We start from the raw sequence: 24470 nt of genomic DNA on the forward strand, positions 1-24470 counted from the left end.
AATAATAATTGTATAGTTTGATGTATTATTGGTAAGTAGATATGACATTTTTCTATTTCAGATATAACAAGAAGAAAAAAAAGACTGAAATAAATCTGAAATTTATCGCATGTCTGTGTCATGACGTCATCAAAGTATTTAAAATCAATTCCAAAATTGCATTCTCTTAACACTAAAAAGAAAAATAGTAATAATAATAAAATTCCAATGTATTATGTTTCTATAACGGAATAAAAAGTAAAAAATAAGGATTAGAGAAATTATTTTATACTTTTCAGTCCGTTATAAAAACATGATACATAAGAAATTATTTTATTATTATTTTACTGCTGTGTACGGCTATGCTTTGCCAGGCAATGTTACGTCACATATTTGTAGCAAATGAATGCATGGTGTGCAGAATTGGCTTACCTTACTAACTTAATTTAACTTAGTGATCGTGGTGTTGTCTGTTCTGTGCTCGTCGTATAGTCTTTGCTATTTAATTCATAATATTTACCTTGGAGTTTGCAAGTACGGTTAATTTTTAATAACTTATAAAATTTTGCATTATAAAGCTGGAAATAACTGAGACTTATAAATGAATACGCTAGAAAAAACCTTTTAGTGAATACTAAAAGATGCCTTAAAGCATTCAAAATGTTAGTCAATTCTGTAGGAGAGCATCTTTTATGAAAAAAAAATTCCAAAATGCTTTGATTTTACTTCCTGATATATTTTCCACTCATTCTTAAGTTGGTATACTACAAATCATAGAGTAAATAAAGTACTTCAAATAGTTTACCAGGAATTTACCTTTCGATCGATTGATTGTTAAGGTTATGTTAGTAATTTATACATTTCAAATACTCTAATATTGTGGTTGAGTCGGGATAGGTTTACTACATTTAAAATACTTTACCTGAAATATTGTAGATAATTGGTTAGGTTTTTTTTAAATATGTTAAAATAATATAGACGGTAGTTAGGTTATGTTAGCCACATAATATTTTAAAAACGCTTGAAGGTTTGCTTAGAAAATTAAAAATTTAAAACTAAGCTAACTAGATATAACCACCGTCCTTAATACTTTATTAGTTTTAAATATAGCGTACTTAACTAACTGCTCAGACGATTTCAAAGATTTTTAATGTAGCTAACCTGACATTACCAAATATTTATAGTTTTATACTATTATAACAATAATAAATATAACAATGCCCTATTAGAAAATGACATCTCATAAATTTAAAAAAAGAAATAGATTAGAATTTTTATTTTTATTCAGAAAAGGGGCTATTCTTAAGAACTATCAAAATTGTAGTATTTTTCCTGCTCACTGTGTATAGTGTAACAAAATTAGTCAATTTTTTTAGTGTGTGGTTACTTTGCTCTAAGTAATAGGTGTCTTAGCTAATCAATGAAAATAGTAAAAACCTGAAGTAATTTGGGAATTTAAAATTATTATAAAAATCAAAGAATGGTTAGGTTATTATTGGATCGATCAGGGAATTTAAATTAATGGTATAGGCTAGCTAAAGTCTTATTTTCTATTGGTAACCCATTAACTGCTCCATTCATGTTGTATTTGGGCTAGTGGTTGTTTATGTTTTTTGAACAGAGTTGTATTTTATGTAGGTATGTGAAGCTAAATTCAGTCTGTGATAGTGCCTTATGTTGTGGTTTAAAAAACATTTTGGGCAGTTTTAGTATGTAGGTAACAAAAAAATTTATGTTTATAGGTTCCTACAAAAATTTTACTTGATTTGGTCAGTAAAGACCTTTAGAATCTCAGGGAAAAGTCAAGAAACAGTGTAAATTTAGCTGGACAGCCTGCAGTAGTGTAAACATTAAGTTATAGCCCTGAAAAATTCTGGATAGTTAATTGTTTCTTATTGCGTATCCAGTCGTATTTAAAAAATTGGTTGTCTGTAAAGTCGGTTTACGGACGATAGTTTAACGTAACATAACAAAACATTGATGAAATGATTGCATACTTTTATGAATAAAATTGAATCATTTTTATTGAATTATCAATATTTTGTATGGATACAAAGAAGGAGTGAAATGTAATCTACAATTTAATTGATAAATTTACTTTTATTTGCAATTATTAATTCAAATATGTTTATTACTTTAACAAACAGATTATTTTAACTAAACTTTTATACATGTTTGCTATTTAACTCCTTCCAATCTGTGTTATTCTGTTAAGGATAGGACGATGATAGGAAAAGTATGAAACAAATGGGAGTGTTTCAAGTTTAATGTGCCTGGAAAAAGTCAAATCGATGGTTGTTCCAATCGAGTGGAAGAGAGATAGATGCGGCGCAAGCGTACAATGAGCGTAACGGGACTCAACTTAATGGGACAATGTGTATAAAGGGACACTTTTTCGTGCATGCAGCCGACGTTTATTGGTTTTATTAGACGTCTCGTCAAAAAAAAAAAAAATAGAAGAGAAATTGGTTGTATCAATGATGAAAAATTGTATAGGTATCAAAATATTTTTGATTTTGAAAATTTGTATAAAACTTTGTCGACCATTGTTCTCGGGAACAGTTGTTCTATGCAGGGTATGTTGATTTTAATCAGCATGATTTAAATCATGATTTTAATCATGATTTAAATCATGTGATTTTTTTTTAAATCTCATGATTTAATCATGTGATTTTTTTTTAAAATCAGTGAATAAAATCAATTTATAATATGATAATATGAACGGTAATATTTCCTATACTGTATTGTTTAAACCAAGTAATCATGCCTACTTACATAAAAATTGACTGCTGCAAAGATAGAACGAAAATTGAATAGTACTTAATTTCTTCTACAATGTATTTATAGTTATTTTGAAACACATTAAATATAGGTGGGTGGAATGTAACTTTAAATGCCATCTCATTTTCTCTCTTCTCTCCTCTACCTCATGTGTTTGTGTTGTGTGTGTGTCATATCTCTTTGGCAACAGGTTTGTCTTCCAACAATGTCAAATGCTAATTTTTGAACTGTAGGAAGGAAATTTTCAGTTCTTTGGTATGTCTGGTTTGGTTCAGTCAACATTAAGAAATCGACTGGGTACAGAAAAAGCTGCAAAACTTGTATTTTTGTTTAAAATTTTTAATAAGTAATATTTTATGTAGAAGTTTTACTTTGAATATTCTCGAATGTGTGCAATTCTGAGAAGAAGAACAAAAGGAAATTGTGGTTTTGATTTAAATTACTTTATTTAGAACAATTGCACTATAAGACTATAAGGGATGACAGAAGTGACAAAGTTACATTTAAATATTATATATTTTCAATGATGTAGGTAGTTATTTTCTATAAGACATATTTTTTTTACTAATGTTAACTATGTTACTGTACTAAAAATTTTCATAAAGTGACATCATTAATGTTTCCTTAAAACATTATGCAATGTAAAATGTGGTTATTTCAAAGAAAGAAAATTAGGCTAGTTGTCTTTACAAAATGAATTAATCTGTTATTAATTGTACTGTAGAGCAAAGTCAAGTCATGAAAACAGTCATGAAAATGTACTGTATATTACACAGATTACAATTTTTTAAATTTTAATTAAAAAAATCTGATTTTAATAAAAAAAAAACAGATTTTAATAAAAAAAATCTGATTTTTTTGATTTTTAAAAAAAAAACAGGATTTTTTCATACCCTGGTTCTATGTAACATATTAACATATCTGATTGTATTTTAATGTAAATAATTAAATTTAAGTTAGCAACTAAATTTGTTTGTGATATGAAACTGTACCATAGCAAAAGTTTATTTAATTGTTAAATTATGATTTACAAAACTTAGCAATTGGTGCTTTTTTTTTAATATTGGGTGGGTGTTAAGCTTCTGGGAAATAAGATCATTAATGACCAAAGTGAAAAGTTTTGAATAGGAATGATAGATTATTTATTTCAGCTTTTTTGTAATTAAAATTAAATGTGTAAACTGGCAATAAGGCTTTCGCCCGGTGGTAAGGAGTCCTATCTCTATTTATTTCACTCTCCCATTTCTTTTAGCTTTCTACGTAGGTCGTTCACACCCCTCACTATATGTGTTCCTTAAGCCCATTCCACTCCTTCCCCGTGTTGACCGGGAACGAATGTTTCCCTCCGCCTGTTTTCAGCCACTTCCTCTGTATCTTCCACTCGTGGTAGCTTTATCGTCTTGTCATAACCCTTCTGACCCTTGAACACCTCGAGCAGACTCACTGCCTTTTCACCCGCGTCCTCTCCTGGAGCGGAACTACCACAGCTCCGTGACTGTCGCTGGTGGTCTGTCTGCCCCCTCCTCCACGCACTCGTCACACTCCCGCTGCCCTGAGCTCTGTCGCTTCCGCCACAAGACACCGGTCATCATCCGCCTCGCCCTCGCCTACACTTTGAATATTTCGGTATGAACTTTACATATCATCAATGCAGCCAACCTCCCCCTGTAGGATCTGTGTACGGACGGCGCAAACCAAAGTTCACAAAGCCAAAGGGAAACTTAACTGTTCAGTGAATTTTAACAAGATGGATATTAGGTATTCTGATGAAATTCCTTTTCAATAATTAGGTTCAAAGCCAAGGTTTTGTAATTTTTTTCAAGTCTTTCTAGCTTTTATTGGAGCAGTATTGATGTATAGTCCAAAAATTTCGGTCTGCAAATAGAATGATTCGATAGCCGTCATAGCTGCTATGGTAGTGAATTCTATCAGCTGGTGCAGAATCTACGTGTGAATCACGTCCAGAAATTTAGTTCAAAACACTTTTTGTGTATATGTACTATACTCTGCGTTATTTTAAAGAATTAAACGTTAAATTTTGTGTCCAAGTTTCATATTATAAGTGTATTTGCAACATGAGACAACATGAATTTGCTCGTTACCGATGTTACATGTTACATATCACTGACGAGTACGTAAAAACTTGCTCAAGTGTTTTTTTTGTTTTCCATGCAGGAGTGTATTGTCCAAGCTTGCAGCTTCTTTCAGAGACATGTACATGTTTGTTTAAGTTTGTCTACAACTGATTGGTTCAAACAATATGTATACAATGTAAGCTGCTAAGATGCATGTTCATCCAAGTGTACCACCATTCCCTCTCCTAGATGCCTCCACTCACTAGGGACAAGGCAGAAAAACATTGGTTGAAAGCAAATAGAAAAGTTTTCGGTCATGTGTTTGTGAATACACAGTTGCCCAAACATCCGACACTTACAATTTCAGTATCAAGATTACAAAGCAATAAAATGAGTGCATGAACACATTAAAATATCTAAAGAGCAAAATACCAAGTTTATATACACTTACCTTCAACATGAAAAACACTGTCAATGACTGCCAACATGAAACAGTGAAGCTGTGTGTGGATACAACAAAGTCCAGTTAAACTTGTTTTAAACATCAAAAATGCCACCACTGACCACAGTCAAAAGGAAAAGGGCAGACGGATCAAGTAGGGGATAAATTCATAAAACAAACACATTGTGGCCTACAAAACTACCACCCTAAACTAAGTCGCCTTCGGAAGCCCCAACTAAAAGAAAAAACCCCGAAAGACTCTGGGCAGTAGCGAAGTTAATCACTATATCTCGAATTGGGAATGCAGTCATTTGGCATACAAGCAGTCTTGCCAATCTGATCACTAACAACTCTATTAATGCCAGACATGATTACTGAGGGGCCAACCCGAAAAGAAGTAGACAGTAGGTAAAGACACTTGTCGCTTGGTCCAACCGCAGACGCACTGCCCCAAGCTGTTAAGAGCACGAGAGACAATGGCACACCCAAAAAACTACTCTGAAGCAAACCCAGGGTCGTAACCATCACCTGCCCTCGTGTGTCCTCCTTGGGTCGTCGCCCGCGAGCGAACTCGGAGCCAGAGCAGAGAGCCGAGAGCCCTGCTTCGAGGACTGCCGGGCGACAATAAAGGAGCGGTGATCGCAGGAGGTGGACTCACACACCTCGGGGCTAGGAGGGTGGTCCACTCGGAGTCAAATACAGAGAGCAGTGTCACCAGAATAGAGTTTCCTTGCTTTCATCAGAGCAGATCTGATAAACTTTGTGTCTGTAGGTTTGATTTAAAAAAAATATGTATTGGTATGCTTCTATGTAGAATTGGCTCAAAAGGCAAATCAAGTCAGTGGCAGTCCTGTGGGACGAGCAATGGAGTGGATACTGCCCCTTCCCCCTTCCTTCCTTCCAGTGAACTCCTCAAAACCAAACATGGAAAGACAAAAAAAAAAAACTATCTCCAGTCCTTACATGATGTTTGAAGTTGTTTCAGTATTTTTTGTAAATTTTTGTTATAGTGTTATTGAACTGTATTTTGTTTTCATTTTCGTGTTCTTGAAAATGAGATAAAATTGGTAGTTTTGTTGATAACTTTCCTGTATATAAAAAAAAAAGTTTTAAGGGGCTGATACTTTTAGAAATTTCAGCATCCCTGAACCCTCAGCATGATGTGCTACACAAATAGCAAGCGGGGTGCACCATGAAATCATGTTCTCTCAGGTGTCCGCCAATCTGTACTTTGGCACAATTACCTTCATTCATGTAACTTTGCATCTGTGTAGTTGTCTGTGTTGAGCTTTTTTTTTTGTATGTTGTTTCCAGCTGTGTGCTGCCGCAGGGCGCCTGGTCGCCGAGGATGCACATCCCGAGGTTCACGGCTCCCCCGCCGCCATTACCCACGGTGCCGGCAACCGCGATGCCGGTGCCCATGGTACCGCCGGGGGCCCCGCCCTGTCTCCCCCCCGTGCCGCCGCCCGCGTGCCACGTGAACGTGAAGCCGGGTTTGACTGACCCCCGCGCGCAACCGCAGTATTACAGTAGTTTCCCGAAACCTGTGGCGAACCTCGGTGTTCCAGCAGTGGGGCCGATACCGCAGCACGCGCAACCGTTCTGCTACGCTCCCGTGGAGATGCCGCAGTTCCAGCAGACACCGTTCGGACCGGCCCCCCACTTCCCCGTGAGAGACCCGTCGCAGATGCCCGCCAACTGCTTCCCGGAACCAGCACGGTACGTGTCCGTGCCCGCAGGGACGCCGTTCCATCCGGTTCAGCCGGCCGTCAACGTGGCGGGTCCTTTCCGAGGAAACATGACCTGCAGCGGTTTCCCACCCCAGTTTCCTGTCGGTGCTCCCGTGGGTGAGAGTATCGGCAGTGTGATGGCAGTCCCTCACTCACTCAAGTACGATTACAGGGTGAGTTACAAAGAAAGCCACGTTAAAGAGTCTAGCGCCAGCAGCTCAAGAGTTTCGGAACACTTCTACCACAAGAGTCATGATTCAGTGCCTGTTCAGCAGACGGGGATGGAAAGGGCTGACAAGTATAGTAAGGGAAGCATGAGTGATTGTCGGAACACAAGCCCACACACCAAACGAAGATGCAGTGGGGAGAGAGAGAGCAGGGAAATGAGTGTCAGTATCATGAGAAAAGATAGCAAGATGAGTAGAAGCAGTAGGGGGAAGAGAAGTGAAAGCAGATGTAGTAGTGTTAGCAGAAGAAATAGAAGTAGTAGTAGAAGAAGAAGTAGTAGCAGAAGAAGAAGTAGTAGCAGAAGAAGAAGTAGTAGCAGAAGAAGAAGTAGTAGCAGAAGAAGAGGTAGTAGCAGAAGAAGAAGTGTTAGCAGAAGAAGAAGTGGTAGCAGAAGAAGAAGTGGTAGCAGAAGAAGAAGTGTTAGCAGAAGACGAAGAAGCAGAAATAGAAGTGGGAGCAGAAGACGTAGAAGTGGTAGTAGGAGAAGAAGTAGTAGCAGGATGAGCAGTAGAAGAAGGAGTGGCAGCCGGAGCAGAAGTGGAATGGTAGTACAAAGTAGAAGTAGCAGGCAGTGGGAACACGAGAGGGTGTTTGCGAGGAGAGGAAGTGAAAAGAGAAGCGTGCACACAAGCCAAAGCGACAGCAGGTGTGAAGCTGAGGGCGGCAGGGTGTCACCTAAAGCAAACACAGCACAGTGCGATGGTGGTAGGGCCAGCCCCGCCTCTCCTGGTAGAGACAGCCAGGGCCAGGCGGGAGACAAGAGAGATGGATCGGACGACACAGCAGGCCACAGGCTCAGGTCTCACCGGGCCGGCAGCCACTTGGCCGCGCCCAGAAGCAGCAAGCATTCGGCCAGCTCCGCTGCTAGGATGAAGGCGGCTGACACGGAACGGGAAATGCTGTTGAAGAAGTGGAGGTATGCCCTACTGTTATTTAGTATTGCCTTTGTAAATCAGGGTTTCCATAGGTCACAAAACTATGGACAAAGTAGCTTAACTGAAGGACTGTTGACGAAAGTCTTGAAAAAGCCCCAAAATGAAACACTGATGATTCTGGAAGTCACGAAACTTTAATTTCCAGAAGTCTTTTGCTGTCATTTTTATTTTGATGCATTCCTTCAGTTACAGTCAGTCACACATCAGACACAAATATTTAAATTACGTGTCAATTATCTCTGAAAAGTTTTTATGTACATATTCCTGTGAAAAAAAAAATTCCATTTTGTGTTATGGTTAATTCTACTTATTATAAGTAAAAAATCATTCTGTGGTATAGAGCACAGTTGAAAGAATATTTTATCCGAAGATTCTGAGAGTTACAAAAATTTGTTCGCCAGGTATTTGTAGACATTCTGTTGGTAATCATTAGTCACAACTTTTGGAAAAGAAAAGTTTAAATGGTAGAAATTATTTAATTTTTATTTTGTTTTAGGTTTTTCACTGTAGTGACGTGCTGTACAGTATAGCATGAATGTAACACTGTCTTCATGACACGAATCTTAGTTTTGTTGTTAGGATTATTATTTTCGTGTGTCATAGAGGCACATCACAGACGCTCATGCTGTACGCCCGTGTGGTGCCTAGCGTGCAGAGGGGAAGAGGCACGTCATGTGGGCCAGGGTTGCTCTACACACTTGTAGAGCATGTGCTCTACACACTTGTAGAGCATGTGGGACAGCCGGGCGGCTCCCTCAAAGTTAAAAACATGAATTACAGTGCTTTAGACATTCTTAGAAGTTTACTTACAAAACACAAGGGACGTGATTATCAGAAAAATATTGGAATAAAAACATAAAATATAAGTTGTAACTCAAAATGTAGCTCACCTTATATTTTATCACTTCAACTCATCATAAGCTACTGTAGTGTAACAGTTAGTGAATTTTTTCTTATTCTGATGTTGAAAATTGTGCTCACTTAAAATACTTAAATTTAGTCACTGTTCAGTGCATATTTATTCATATTTATTTTTTACATGTAGAGATTGGCCGACTAACCAGCTACACACACTAAGCTGGTAGCAGATTAAACAATTCAAATGATAAAAATTAATACGTACTAGAGTTATTTAATATATACTTATTTCACTGTATTATCACACCTTTGTATCATATTTCTGGGTAACGTGACTTTATGTGGTAATGTGAACATTTAGAATCAACTTTTGAGAGTTATTAATGTTGACTGCCGCACTAATTTCTCATGACATACAACTCGCCCTGAATATTTTGCAAAATACACTTTCCAGTAAGAGGTCCCTTAACTTAACACTTTCTTGATTTAAAGACAATGCTTAAACGGTGTACTACATTGCAAGTATCCTGTCGAGATTCTTTGGTAACCTCCATGGCCACTGGTATGGATGGTTCTTTAGAAATTTTATAACTCCGCTGGTTGTTTTCATGGAAGATATTAATTTTTGGCAAAGCACAATTTTCTGTGTAAGGCTTCTCACGTGATTGAAATTTTTAGTCAGTTAGGTATATGTTGAGTGATTATCCTAATTTTATTAATTAGGTATGTACTGAAAGTTTTGATGTGTAACCTCAACGACGCACTAGAGTAAGGCGCCATTACTAAAGATAAGATTTTGTTGTTTTATTTTTAGTTCAATTTCATTTCTAAAACAGAGGATTTCGGTGTTATTGTTTTTATTTTCATGAAAGCTGTTTTGTAATACACCACCAAAATAGGGGTAAAATTAATATGCTGCATTTTTATGTTAAAATAATTTTTAATAAATTGATCTAAAACAGATACATTCAGAACAATAAAAATAAATTAACAAACATCAATGGTTAAGATTTGATTCAATAAGAGATGCACAATAAAACAAATTGAATAAATTTTTCTGATCCGTGCACTTTGGTTCAAGTTTCTGTTCTGTAGATGGTGACGTTCGTTGAATATCAAACATTAAGAGATTACTTTTTTTTTTGTTATTTGAATTTATTTTTGGTTAAATGCTACTTGATTCCTTGGTATAGCTTGCATCTCAGTGTCATGCAGTGTTCTGACGTACTTCTCGGTTTTTTCGCAATTCACGGTGTACTCTGGTGAGCAGGTGCTTAGCCAGGCGGGGGGCGGGGGGGGGGGTTCAGGGGTTCAAACCCCCCCCCCCCCACCTCCAAATCTTTAATTAATTTCTTATTCATCACTCAAACAAATTTCATATTAAAATAAATGAAATTTTCACCATTACAACATTTAAATTATAAGTACCGAAAACTGGTAAAATATGTAGCACTATTTTACACCTTAAAATCCAAATTTTCCCGGGGAGGACCCTCGGACCCCCCACTTTAATACGGGGCGTGGGGGGGGAGGGGGGGGGCATGCTTTTAACACCCCCCCATGCACAAATCCTGGCTACGCCACTGCTGGTGAGCATGTGCCCGGACAGTTGCAGACAGAGTGTGGTGGAAGTGTGCGTGCGTGTGACGTGTCGGCAGGCAGAGCTACTGCGCCACGAGCCAGGAGATGCGCGAGCGGCTGGAGCTACTGGCCAAGATGACGCCCGAGGAGATACTGGAGGCGGAAAAGAAGGTGTGGACCCGCGCTGCCCCGGCCGACCTCTTCTACGCCGCCTGCGAGACGTGAGTCCCACCGCTGGCTACCGTATTTACTCGCATAAGGGCCCCCCCCCCCTTTTTTTTTCTTCAAATTTTCGACTCCAAAAAAGGGGAGGGGGCCTATATGCAAAAAAAAAAGAATATTCTTTTTTTTAGGTATGAAAAACTAACATTTAATAAAAGAAAAATGAAATACCGCCACCACTTATTTAAACACCAATTAAATTTTGATTAAATGAAACAGCTGGCGGAACGACTGGCAAGTCGTGCATCTTTGTTCTAATTAGGGAGGGTGGGGGAGGCAGCTACGTGGCAGGAGGGAGAGGGAGGCAGGAGTCCGCAGGGGAGAGAGGCAGCGCTGTGGCAGGGGGGGAGAGAGAGGCAGAGGCGTGGCTTAACCTCCCTCCTGCCAGCTAGCCAGCCAACCAGACAAAGAAGTCTTAGAAATACCAGCTCCACCCACTTCCCTTCCTCCTTCACTTCCCCTCTTCTTCACCGACAACACTGCACATCAACACAAGCGCGCAAGTCCAGCTTTCTTTATCTTTATGTCGTCTGAGATACGACTAACTGCGTACGTCTGTCACGCCTCACGACGGTCCTACTGAGAGCGGACAAACTATAATACCAGTCTCTGTATCACTGCCGCTTACAAAATCACCTCCAGCCGCTAACAATACATGGCTTGCTGTTTGATGCATGCCAAGCTGCCCTGCCCTCAGATAAACCCAGAAAAACACGTTTTTAAATTTTTTCTCAAAAATGTTAACAAAACAAGGAGGGGGAGCGTATACGCGGGCGGGGCCTTTACGCGAGCAAATACGGTAACACTCTTCAACCCTGCTGACTGCGGGACCAAAATATTCCGTGGCGACGGAAGTTAAAGAATCCACCCGAAAACTGGTGAATTCTAGCAGCGCCCAGCACCAAAATTGTGCCTAGGAGGCCATCATAATTTTTACTGTCTTTTGTTGGACACACAAGCTAGGAGAAAGTTTTCGTCCGCGTCCACCAAACAAACAAAAAAAAAAAAAAAAAAAAAAAGAAAAACACTGTGTCATGTCCACGCTCCAAGCACAAACAAATGAGAAATATATACAAATGGTAGTTTTTTAAAGTCACTGAACACTTGCACCAACAAACAGTTTTAAAAAACTAACTATCCAGCTAATGAACTTAATCGTTGCTGTCACAAATAATTATACTATGCCATCATCAACTTCTTATGGACTATACCTAAACTGACAGAATCTCCAACTTCAGAATATTGATTATGTGTATCTTTAATACTGGGCACCTCCTCACTTATATGAAACTAATTTAGATGCCGAGCTTTAGTAACTCGAACACTGAGTGTAACCAACTGTAGTAACAAATTGTGTATTTTCTCCAAAGAAAATAGGTTTCACACAATATTTTCAATAATTTGACACTATTAGTACAGTTCGCAGTTCAACAGGACTTAAGATATTCAAAGATATTTCAAAGCCTATCATCTTAATCCTTCCAGTACATAATAATATTAATAATCTATACAAACAGTTCAACAGTGTGTGTGTGAGGTTAATCTTAAATCAGTTTACTTCACACTTCCAACACAAAATTGAAGTGTCTATAAGTCAACAAGATAATAAAAGATTGCACTAATGCTAAAACTTAAGTCTTTGAGCAATAATCAAGAGAACTCTTATCGTGAATATGACCTTGGTGCAAAGGTAGAGCTAAAGACTAAATGAAAGTAAACTAACATTAATGATTATCAATCAGATCGGAAATGAATAAAGGTGTCTAATAAAGGTGTCCACAGTCTAAGCACAAGTGACTCTTTTGGATGCTACGAAACATGAACATCTAACACTATTATGACTTGAAAACATCTTTACGTACCTTGTCTTTCACTTAGTAAAATGCCTTTAAAAAGTCTTTGTCAGATCCTAGCAAAAACATCTCATTACATTTATACAAACTGCCTAACTTTGTAGAGGATCCTGGAACCAGTGTACTGATTCTGTATTCCGGATCTGCTGTTGCCATCATGTTTCGTAAGTCTGCAGAACTCAGCTTCTGTGTGTCACCGGAACAAGGACGGCGAATCCTTTCATGACACTGCAGCATCTCTTGAATAGCGTGGCGCTTACACCACAGTTCAGTTTTAACACGCCGTCGTCACTATTTCTTCCTTAAACACAAGTTCGTAGAAACTAAATTAGTTATAGCGATTAACTATCGATGACAAGGAAAGTCACTCATTGTCTTCAACTGTTGACTTTAAATAACTAGTTCTTCTTTAGCCATTTGTTCAGTTCAGGAAAACCTCGATGAACTTGACGAAATCTGCTATAACTCAGCAAGACGACATCGAAGGATTTCTTTCACATAACTAAAATAGTAGAATTTAGTAACACTTAAAATAGTTACTATCACTGATTGACAAATGAACTGTCAGGGTCTGTTTCACATTATTCAAATGACTGTTCCGACGAAACATTCGCTACCAGCACGACGGAAAACTAGACATGTCCTATCTGTCTGGTTGCTAAACAGTTCTTTACAATGTTCTAAAGAACATAATTCCTTAAAATTTACCTTCTTGAGTTGGTTTACAAGTATAAAGTATTTAATACAAAAAAATAATTCAAAGCAGTTGGCACAAATTAACCATGTGTGTAGCCTGTAAGGTTTACCAGATGTGTGTAGCCTGTAAGGTTTACCACATGTGTGCAGCCTGTAGCGTGTGTGGTGTGGCCGCAGCAACCACACCGTGAAAGAAGCCACGCCGCTGCTGATCAAGCTCTGCGAGGAGTTCCAGGAAAGGCTGGTCTTGCGGGCGGAGAAGGTGCGTGCGGGGCAAGTGGCACCGGAGGCTCCAGGCATCAAGCCCAAGAAGCACTCGAAGCACGCAGGTGGGCTGACGAGAGGTCTGTAGGCGGTTCTGCGATGGTTTGTCCTGGGGTCGCGAAACACACTGAAGTCCCCAACAAGTCTCTAATTTACAGTAGTAAAGGTCGCAAGCATGAAATTAACGGTGCATATTGACTTCATTTGTTTTTAAATTAATTGTTAAAAGACGTGAAAATGTAAAGAAAAAGTGGCTACAAAAAAATCAGCGTACACCTTGTTATAATTAGCCTCGGTGCTAAATTTTTGGAGGAAAAAGACAAATCTTCTTCAGTCCTCCCAATTAAGCATAATACATAATACTTACATGTACAAGTGTTTTTGAGATTCAAAACCTCTTATGGGTGTGCAAAGCTTCGGAAATTCTAAGTCAAATCAAATCTTTGTCTTCATCTTCGAGGAAAATTACAAATTTTTAAAGGTTTTTGTCTAAGAGCAGAATTGGTTAAAAGCTAGATTCAATGCTATTGTTTGGACCATAAATAACATCCACTGTGTCTCAGCTAAATTCTGGTTTTTATCGAGCAGAGAAACACTCATGCCATTAAAAATGTGTAAGAACTGTCAGCGTTTTGTTTTGTTCCGGGGCAGAAAGGCAGCGAAGACCGAAGACCAGATGCACCCTCCCTCCCCCCTCCAACCGTTACCGAGTCACGTGTTTGCCGTGGCGGGCGATGTTTTCTTTTGTACTTGACAGCTCAGGCAATTATTTCTTCCCCGAAGGTAACAAAAAAATTTTTACTCAGTTGAGGTAAAAATGAGATAAAAAAACTGTTCACTCCTTTCATACAATGCAGGCATTGCAGGAAAAAAAACCTCCTACTACATACACACTGTACAAGATCTAGTGATATATTTTTGTCAGGTGTTCAGTGGATGTTTAGACTTTGGTAGGTGTATATTCGTATAAAATGTACAAAATAAATATTTATACTTGATTAGTTAGTCTGGTGACAATAATGAGTCAAAGTGTACCTAAATGTTTCTTACGACAATTCAAAAAAAGTCTCACCTTTCTCAACTTATTGTAAAAAGAGTGTATCTTCTTTTTTTGTTAAGTTCTATAAACTCATAAATATTGATACTATATTGCATACTAAACAGAGCATTCCAGAACTCAACATCAAGCAGAGAAAGTTGATAGGCCAGTTAATAATGGTACTAAATCAAACAAAAAATGTGTCCAAGCTTTTAATTTATAGGCATTTTTTCCCCAAATGTTTTAAAATCCCCATTCTGCACAAAATAAGGCACTATAGTATTTACTGTGGCTATAAATTTACATATTATAATACTGTAATTTTTTTCATGCAATCCTTAATAACCCTACTATTAATATCATTTCAAAATAAAACAAAAGATTCTCTACTTTTAGAGGAAAAAAATTTCTCTGTGTGGCTCATGAGGCAAAAATTAATAATTGGGTACCTTATACTATTCATATTGTGTGTGCGTAAAAAAGGTTTGCAAACTTAGCAGGTTATTTTAAAAGCTGGCTCATGTTAGTAAGATTTAAAAAATTATAGAAGACTGACTTGAACTTTAAACAAGGCCAAACTTTTTTTTAAAGCCAAGATTTCAGTGATTTAATCCTTTTGTTAAATCTTCTACCATTTTTTTAAATGATGTACATATGTTTTACAATTTAACATGCATGTGAGAGGATAGGTTTTTACTCTTAAATTATTAATGTTGATGCCATCAAAACGCAGCATTATTAGTGAACTTACATATTTTGTTTGTCTTATTTTCTTTTATTAATAAGGTAAAAAAAAAACTATATGTTATGGGTGGGTGATATTAGGGCTGTTACATTCAGTGACATACACATAATGTCTTTCACTATGTTGCTTAGTTACACACTAAATTTAGAATTTAATAGTTACCCCGAATAGAGATCTATCTGACAAAAATGTGAAAATCTGTGTTTTTAGTGGAGTAGTGATAGAGAGCCCAGTTTTGTCAATGAGAATTTTTTTTGTTGAAAAGTTGGTATTCCTTTGAAAACAGATATAACTGTAGGAAATGTTTTCATTTAAAGAGAAAAAAAAAGTGAATTACCGTATTTACTCGCATATAGGTCGCTGCAATTTTACCAGATTTGATGGGGAAAAAATGAACTGTGACCTATATGTGAAGAAAAATTTTTTAAAATTTTTCAGGAATTTTTTTTTTGCAAACAGTAGAATCCCGCCGATGCGACACCCCTCTGATGCGTCCATTCCGATTATACGACCGTTTTTTGAGAAACTGTGAAAAATTTGAGCAGAGAAAGTCGAAAATTTGAGTAAAATCGGCTGAAAAACAAGTCTGTTACACTTTGTTGGGCGCTATGTGTTCACGTTTATCTTGGCAGGAGCTGTACTGTAAGAAGGCAGGCATACAAAAGACGGCTAAAAATAGATACCACCCCTCCAGACTGTCCACGCGGCAGTGTCTAGCCGAGCTCGGCGCGTCCACTATCGCACGAAAAGCCGTCTCAGCTGGCATAAGAAACTTGTCCGGCCAGGCTGGCGGTAGCGGCGGCTTGGCGTCATACGTGACGTGACGCTTACCTCTCCCATCCCCTGCTAATTCTTCAAGGCTCATCCCTTCCAGAGCCACAAACCATGTAAAAACACCCTCCCCCCTTTACCAACTAACATTTCAACACATTCCCTCCCTTGTTTCAACCTTCTGCTTGAGAAACTGTCAGCATCCTTCTCCCCTCCCACACCGTGTGCGGCAAAAACCAGGTTGTATAGTCCATTCTCGGTAAAATAAATATTTTTATGGGCTTATACGACTGTCCTTCGCCGTTAATAAATACTTTATAAGTTTAAGTTATTATGATACAATTTGTTTATTAGTCACATAGCAGTTTCTGCTGAAAAATCACTAATACCTCAAATTTTATTGAATTGAAAAATTTAGTAGGGCCGTAAATATATTTATTTTACTGCATAGTTACTTTTCCATCTGCATTTCAACGTGTTTTGTTTTCTTCTTTTTTTTTACGCTGTGAAGGGATGTGGAAAAGATAATTGCTTGAGCTGTCAAAATAAACATTGCTGACGGCAAGGGCGGAAGCACATCCTGTCGGTCGGTCGCTGTGATTATCTACTCCAAAAACATGTCACAGCATTTCAGGATAGCATTGTTCTTATATCTTTCGTTTATAGCCGAATGTTTTCTACCTGATCCACACAAGTTCTTTCGCCACGTTTTGAACGAAAACAACAACCAGCCGGCTAGCATAGCCGAACTCGCGTGACGTGAATTCACTTAGCGTGAGTATTTATCGGAACCCATAACGAAAACTGCTGTAGATATAAAAAATCATAACAGGCCTTTTTTATTCGTAATTAAATTTACTACAACTTTTATTCTGTGCAATTTTTCAATACAAAGCACTGTTTTCGAGTTGTAGTCTACAATTAAGATATTTTAAGAAGTCAGGAATTTAACTTGACTTCAATTTTTAATATTCGGTTATTACGAGTACTTGTTACAACAATTTATCACGCCATTATCAGCTCTCGTAGTAGCGGAGTTTTACAGTACCCGTTAACTCTTTCGAGCACGGCACGCCGGCCGTTCGCGTCATTAAATTACCAGTGCGACCTATATGGGGGGAATCTTAAATACCAAATTCAAGACCTCAAATTATGGGTGCGACCTATACGCGATGGCGACCTATATGCGAGTAAATACTATATGTTGGATCCATATTCGGAGTAGTTATTCAATTACAAAAATCAGACTAAAATTGGTCAAATTGGAATATTAACCTAATTATTCTCCTACGTATTTATATGTCACTGGAGTATCACTCTCTATGATAACTAATTTGTTTACTGCTCCTTGTTTGTGTATCACCGCTGCGGAATGGGCCAGGGATTATCGCTGGAGAATAGCGTCTAGCGTCTCGAAGACAGCTGGCTCCATGTAGTCTGTGACGGGGGAAACCCAATTGCTGGGACATCATGTCTTTTCCATGCAAAGTTTATTGGCCATCTCTCTAGAGTTTTCTTCTCGTGAAAAGTCCTCGTCCTTTATATCCCTACGATGTCTAAAAGTCTAACAGATTCAAGATACTCTGAGCATGGTTGCCATACATAGGGACGAGAATATGCAGTGAATTGCAATAAAACTGAAATAACACCGAAAAGTATGAAATGCAATTGAAAAATTAAACTAATCAGCATTTGCAATCAAAATCTAACTCTTAATAGGACAAACACCTAATCTTTTAAATATTAAATTCAATGAAAGTAATTTATTTAGCATGATGTTTGTACCACAATTTAATAAAAAAAAAATTGGAAAAAGTTTTTATTTTTTGCATTACGACCTTATAACATTTTTCAAACACAGAAATACCTAACAGATTAATTTTATTTGTTCCGAAAATTTTCCTGTACAGGCTATCTTTACACAGGCTTGCTTATTTCAAATCATTATATTGAAAAATCAGAATTAGTATAAATGAAACTGTTTTATAGACTATGCTGTAACATTTTAGCATCAATTTTTGTTCAAATATCATAAAAAAATAAAATTAATAACACAGAAATCTCCTGTGAAAAGCAAAATTTGCCTGAAGATAAAATCAGAAAAATCTTGTGTCTGTAGATTTATAACAAAAAAAGGAAAACGATTATGTTTGTGGAAACTGGACTGCTATATTTTTTTTAAATTTTTGGTGATGGGCCCTTGCTAGGTGGAAGGCACACATACCCTAATTCATCTCATATATATATATATATAGGAGCAGGCGTATGCTTGTTTATATTTGGGAGTCGACGTTAGGTGTGTAGGCATGGAACCTCTTCATGTACTTTGTAATCTCAGGCACGTGCTTGTTTATGTTTGGGAATCGACGCTAGGTTATGTAGGCTGGGAACCTCCTCGCATGCTTTGTAACCTCTCCTGCCGGTCTGTGGGGAGCTCGGACCGGTACCTCGGGCTGCCTGCCTTGTCCAGTGAAGGACGACTCCAGCGACTCCAGCAGCAACTCCACGGACGAGGACGAGTTCACCATGGAGGAGCTGAGGCGCAAGAGCCAGCATCCGTACAGGCTGCATCCGGAGCTGTGGTTCAACGACCCGGGGGAGGTATGGTACATTCTCGCGCAGTCCGGTCGACCAGGTTCAGGACACGTGAGTCCGTCATGTTGTTCCATGTATCGAACACTCTCGCATGGTCCGGTCGACCTGGTTCAGGACACGTGAGTCCGTCATGCTGTTACCTGTACGCTCAAAATGTTTAATACACGTGTGTAGAAACTCACTGAAATCTAGTATTTTATGTAATACTTAATGGCAGTATTTGTGGAGGGTACGTGTATTATCTTTATCTTGTAGTGTGCCAAGTTGGGTCCTGACCCAGCAACCTCCGACTGAGCGTTATAGCAACGCAGACACAAAAAAAGAATTATAAATAAAAAAAATGGCTCTAAGCTGGAATAGAGACCAGATAATGTGAGTTGTGTGTGTGTGTGTGTAACTATGAGTTTCAAAAAAACAAAAAAAAAACACTGATGGCAGTTTGAATTAACATAACGAATGAGTAACATATTAATAGAGTAAATGAACTGACTAAGAAATCTAAACAAAGTCCAGAACCGAAATGAGAAGGAGGCAGGGCTCTCAGGGGCTAAATACACGAGCCTAGGGCACACTACACATGCGCGAGAACCCTGGAGGGTGGTTAAAAGCGAGCAAGGGGAAGGGATGATGACACAAGCAAACAAGAGGGAGGGGGGAGTGGAGGAAGGTGATAGCCACGCCGACACGTCTTCAGATGGTGACTGTGAATTCACTTCAAACTAAGTTCTGTGTTGTTGCTTGTGTGTGTATACTTTTTTTTATTTAAATTTTACTTTCGAGGTAAAGTCAGGGAATTAGAAATTGGTCAGGGAATTAGAAATTGGTCAGGGAATTTCCTTTAAAACCTGGAATCCGTGGCAATTTTTTCAGTGACAGAAATTCGACAGAGAAATGTCTTGTTCCGGTACACCATTTTTCCAGATGGTGTTTTAGTGCTTTGTCACACACACCAAAATGGCTTATGCGTAGAGGCACTGGAAAATCTTAAAAACAATATAGGCGCGAATAAAAGCGACAAAATGGTTTATTGACAAATAAACGCTACAATCCCATTGTTAGAAGTATTAAAATTTCAACTAATATTAAAATTTCCAGTAAATTTTAGGTTTACCTAATATTTTTAAATAAACCATTTCTTATTATTAACGGCCTAACCTCATACAATAAAGAACATTCTTTATTTTATGCATCTTCTTAACCATGTTTGAATATTACCTAATAAACGGTGACGATGGCGAGCCATGTAAACAATCTACACGATCTATGAATCTTGTAAATAACACAAAACATAATTTAAATACGCATAGGCTCGCGCGGAAACTTGGTTAACGGCAAACGTAACGTACGACCCAAACAAATGTTAAAGATTAAAGAGAGACGTTTATTTACGTGCATGATTTATTTACGTGCATGAATATTTTCACGGGAAAGAAAGTGAAAACATTGAAGCGGCCATGTTTGCCAACGTGTGCGTGCGTGTGTGATATTAACACAAGCAATCAAATTATTTACTATTAAATGACAACTAAAATATAAAAATGCATTAATTTAAGTTTACAACACACGCAGCTTATATTTGGCAACTACAAAAAAAAATTACGAAAATCTACTTCAGTCAAATTCGTTAGAACTTTAACGGGAAAAAAAGATGGCAGCAATGTAGCTCTATGCTTTTGTCGCTCATTTGTTGAACATACTTAGTGTTTTCCTAATTTCCTAACCCGAAAAACAAACGGTAATCTGTGAAACTAAAATATTGCGCTGCTATTCACAATAAATGTAAGGTTATTAAAGTCGGTTTTCTGTATCACGTTTGCGTGCAATGCAGTTAGAACTCTGTGTGTGTGTGTGTGTGTGTATATATATACAGGAAAGCACCAGTACAACGAACTTCAGTTAAACGAACACTTCACTTAACCGAACTCATTGTTTGGTCCCGCCAAAAACGTATATAATAACCTTGAATTTTATTTCATCTTAACGAATTTTACGACTGTCCGTTTCTTCCTGAAACAAAAATATTCACTTGAACGAACAACCTTGAGGCAAATTTTGAAAAAAATTACCATCCAAAAACTTGTACTTTATTTTTAATTTTCTTATTCAAACGTAACAGCGTGTACGTAAACAAAAACAATAACGGAACTAGTATGTGTGCGCATGTACTGTCGACATGAGTAGATTAATTCTCGTGTTTTGAAATAATATTGGAATGGTATTACGTCCGTTGTACGATACAAATAGTACATATTCTCGGACTTTTCGTTTGTTGGCTACTTACATCACGATAATTTTTGTACAGTACTTTGGCTAACCTGTGTTGTTTTAATTTATTTCTTGAAATTCATTTTTTTCACCATATTGTTTTTGTCGTGTCTACAGACGTGAAATTTTTTTCCTTTTTTCAATAGTGTTGTGTTCTTCAGTGCCGGTTGTGGGAAGCCTACAACTCACGTAGTTTCGGTTCCCTGCAAGAATTTCCGAAGATTTCCGAAGTTTTGCGTTTCGGTATTAACGCCACTTCAGCCGCTAAATCAATGAAAACAAGCATGTTGTGACTAACCTAACTCCACCCTTCAATTTTTTAAATTTCAATTTTTGAGAGGAATCCAAAGTTGCACGAACGTGGTAGGAAACCGAAACTACGTGAGTTGTAGGCTACCGGCCGGTTGTAGAAATGAAGCGTGTATCTGGGGGATAAAAAAAAGAACGTAATTCTTCAAAACTTTCGACCTAAGACCTAACTATTCAAAAGAATGGCCATGCTTGTCGTCTTCAAATGTTTTGGAACACCACGCGTTTTGTAATGTATGCACGTTTGACTTTTCGATTGCACATGGTGGAAGGAATGACTGTAGAGGGCACATTGAATTAAAGAAACAGGCGGAACATTTTATAGTCATGACGAGCAATAAATTCATATCGTAGTTTTTATCTGAAAAAACGAAAGTAACGAACGCAGAGTTATTGTTTACAAGTTCTTTTGTTTGTCTTCTGTTGTTTGTTTATGACAGTTCTTATCCAACCAGGATAAAAGAAGCAATTAAAAAGACAATTGTTCAAAAGTATAACTTTGAATACTTTGAATTGAAGGTTGAAAATTTCCTGTAAAATTAATGACATTTCTTACATATTCAGATGATTGTATTGTTCAAATAGTTTTTTTTTCTTTGATTCATTAATTTTCATTGTATTCATATACATAGGCCTACATTTTTCATTTTTTTTTTTGCATATTATTGTCCTTTGTTTTCTCTTGTGTGTGTCATAATTCCTCAGGAAAAATTTATTGTGCATGATTTACGCGTACTTTTTTCATATAATTGTCATTACTGATGGGTGTGATTTGAGGTTGGCAGCTCTGCCTACAATGTGTCTCCTGACCATAGACAAAGCATCAGCAGAGAGTATGTGAACAGGTTCTTCAAGCGGCCATAGACTAATGACTGAGATACTGAACCTTAAAACACTTAAGGTGTTTCATGTGTTTATCGGTATACATATTTATAACAATGCTTATGTTTCAGTATAAAGAACTGAAGTATAACAAACTCAACTATTTTTTGGTCCCTTCATGTTCTTTATAGTGAAGCTTTCCTGTATATATATACATACATACATACACACACATACATATTATATATACACACACACACACACACACACCATTATGGGACGGACAAAATCTGATACGTGCATTCACGTGCAGAGCAATACAAGTCGCACCATTTCTATGTTAGTGACACTAACATACTTGTGTGCAAAGCTTGCAACATCTGCATAAACTGGGAGAAGAATTAAAATTAATGCTAAATTAATGCTATATAAATGCTGTATGGCAAAATATAAACGCTACGAACAGCCATTATAAACGCTATTTTCCAGTGCCTCTACTTATGCGAGGTTGTGTTTGAACTGGTACAGCTATAGGGTTGGTGAAGGCTGGATTGAATTTGTTTCTTTCAGAAAAATTGCAAAACGGGGTAAATTATTTTCAAAAATTCATCAGGGGAATTGTTAATTTTGGTCATGGGAAAGTCAGGGAAATTTTTTACAGATTTATGTGGTTACCATGACAGTAATTATATAATCAGTACATGATACTGTACAGTTTAAGGGTGAAAAAAATACATTTTTGTGTATGTTCACTTATTCCAGCTATATCTTCAAAGAGCTTGTGTGTTCCAATATTATTATTATCTTTATAAATAATATTAATTGTGATTGTGCACTGGAACTACAAAGTACCGTGTTTTATCGCATAATCGTCGCACATTTTATACCACAATCAAGTTTAATAAGTAAGGGTGCAATTGTTATGCGAAAAAAAAAATTTCTTGCTTGGTAAAGTTTATCATAAAAACAAAACCAATTCATACATGGAAAGCATGTTTATTTAAAAAGTGGAGTATACAGAAGCACACCAAACAATTTAAATTAATAAGTCATGCAACAAAAATATTTCTTCAACTTTGAATAGAAAAACAAAATCTGTGACCCGAATGCAAGCCTGAACGAACGCATAACTATCACTGTAGTACATGCTTACCACGAAAGAGTGCGGGCTATCAAATGTAGTAAACTCAGCTCAAGACAGAGAGTGCGTGTTGCATGCTATCGGCAAGATATCGATATTCGGCTACGTGCGCGCTCTATACGGGTTGCAACATAAACAAACATGAATAATGCCAACTAACGCTGGCTGCATTTTTGTGAGTGGTACACCACGGCGACGTACACGTACAGATAAAGGTTATAACGTTTATAAAAGTCTTTAAAAAAAATGTACACATCAGACAACTTTGTATTTCCGTTAATTAAATAAGTAAGTCATCAAATGAGAAACAATGACAGTTGAAAATATTTCCAATTAGTTGGATAGACACATGACTGCAAAAACACCATCTTCATAATAAGCAAACTCATTATTTATTGATTATTGTATTATTGACAAACCCTAGTTATAGGAAAAAATTCATATTAAATCCAACAAGACTCCTGTAATTTTTCTCTATACCCTGATTAATTGGTAAAAACACAAGTTTATTCTAAAGAAACCAATTAAAATTCAATTCAATTAATAAAACTAGCCATATTAGTCGGGAATCGACTAATAAGTTGGTAACTGCCCAATTAAAAAGGAATTTCATATTATGTGGGTCATTTCCCAGTTAGTGGGCTACTGCCTAGATCATGGGTAGGGACCCGGGAATTTCTTGAATAGCACCTGCCAAATTTCTTGAGTGAGGAAAGCAAAAATTCTTGAGTAAAATTACCAATATTCTTGAGTAAAATGCAAATTTCTTGAGTAGCAAATGTATACAAGATCAAAATAAATTGAAAAGGCTGTTTAAATTTGCTGCATAAAAGCTTACATATATATATAATTTTAAATTAATTTAAAAAAAATTTAAACCAATTTTTAAACCAGTGTTCATGCACATTAAGGTAATTCACATTTTTAACAAGCAAATCAATAAAATAATGTAGCTTAGGCAGACACTTAAAATGAATACACACGTGTAATCAGTAAATAATGTGTTTTTGAAGTAAAATGTCTAGTAGCTACTAGTGTTTTTAAGATTAATTTCTTGTAAATACGTATACTTAAATGACAACTTCCAGAACCTCATGCAAAGGCTTCATATGCATAGGAAGACAGAAGTTCAAGGTTGG

At 37.2% G+C, this 24470-nt stretch overlaps 1 protein-coding gene across 3 annotated transcripts in view; it reads left to right on the forward strand.

The window, feature by feature from the left end:
* Positions 1-448: 448 nt before the first annotated feature.
* The window catches only part of LOC134539459 (ribonuclease 3-like), a 72814-nt gene continuing 48792 nt past the window's right edge, over positions 449-24470 (forward strand). For 2 of the 3 annotated variants that reach the window (XM_063381511.1, XM_063381510.1), the window contains exons 1-5: positions 494-823; positions 6592-8151; positions 10687-10830; positions 13558-13709; positions 18670-18800. In XM_063381511.1, coding sequence (XP_063237581.1) covers positions 6626-8151; positions 10687-10830; positions 13558-13709; positions 18670-18800 — 1953 coding nt within the window. In that variant the 5' untranslated portion in view covers positions 494-823; positions 6592-6625. Of the gene's footprint in view, positions 824-6591; positions 8152-10686; positions 10831-13557; positions 13710-18669; positions 18801-24470 lie in introns of all 3 variants that reach the window. The other variant, XM_063381509.1, reaches the window with a different exon arrangement.

Source organism: Bacillus rossius, chromosome 15 (assembly GCF_032445375.1).
Source record: "Bacillus rossius redtenbacheri isolate Brsri chromosome 15, Brsri_v3, whole genome shotgun sequence".
In the NCBI taxonomy this organism is placed as follows: Eukaryota; Metazoa; Arthropoda; class Insecta; order Phasmatodea; family Bacillidae; genus Bacillus; species Bacillus rossius.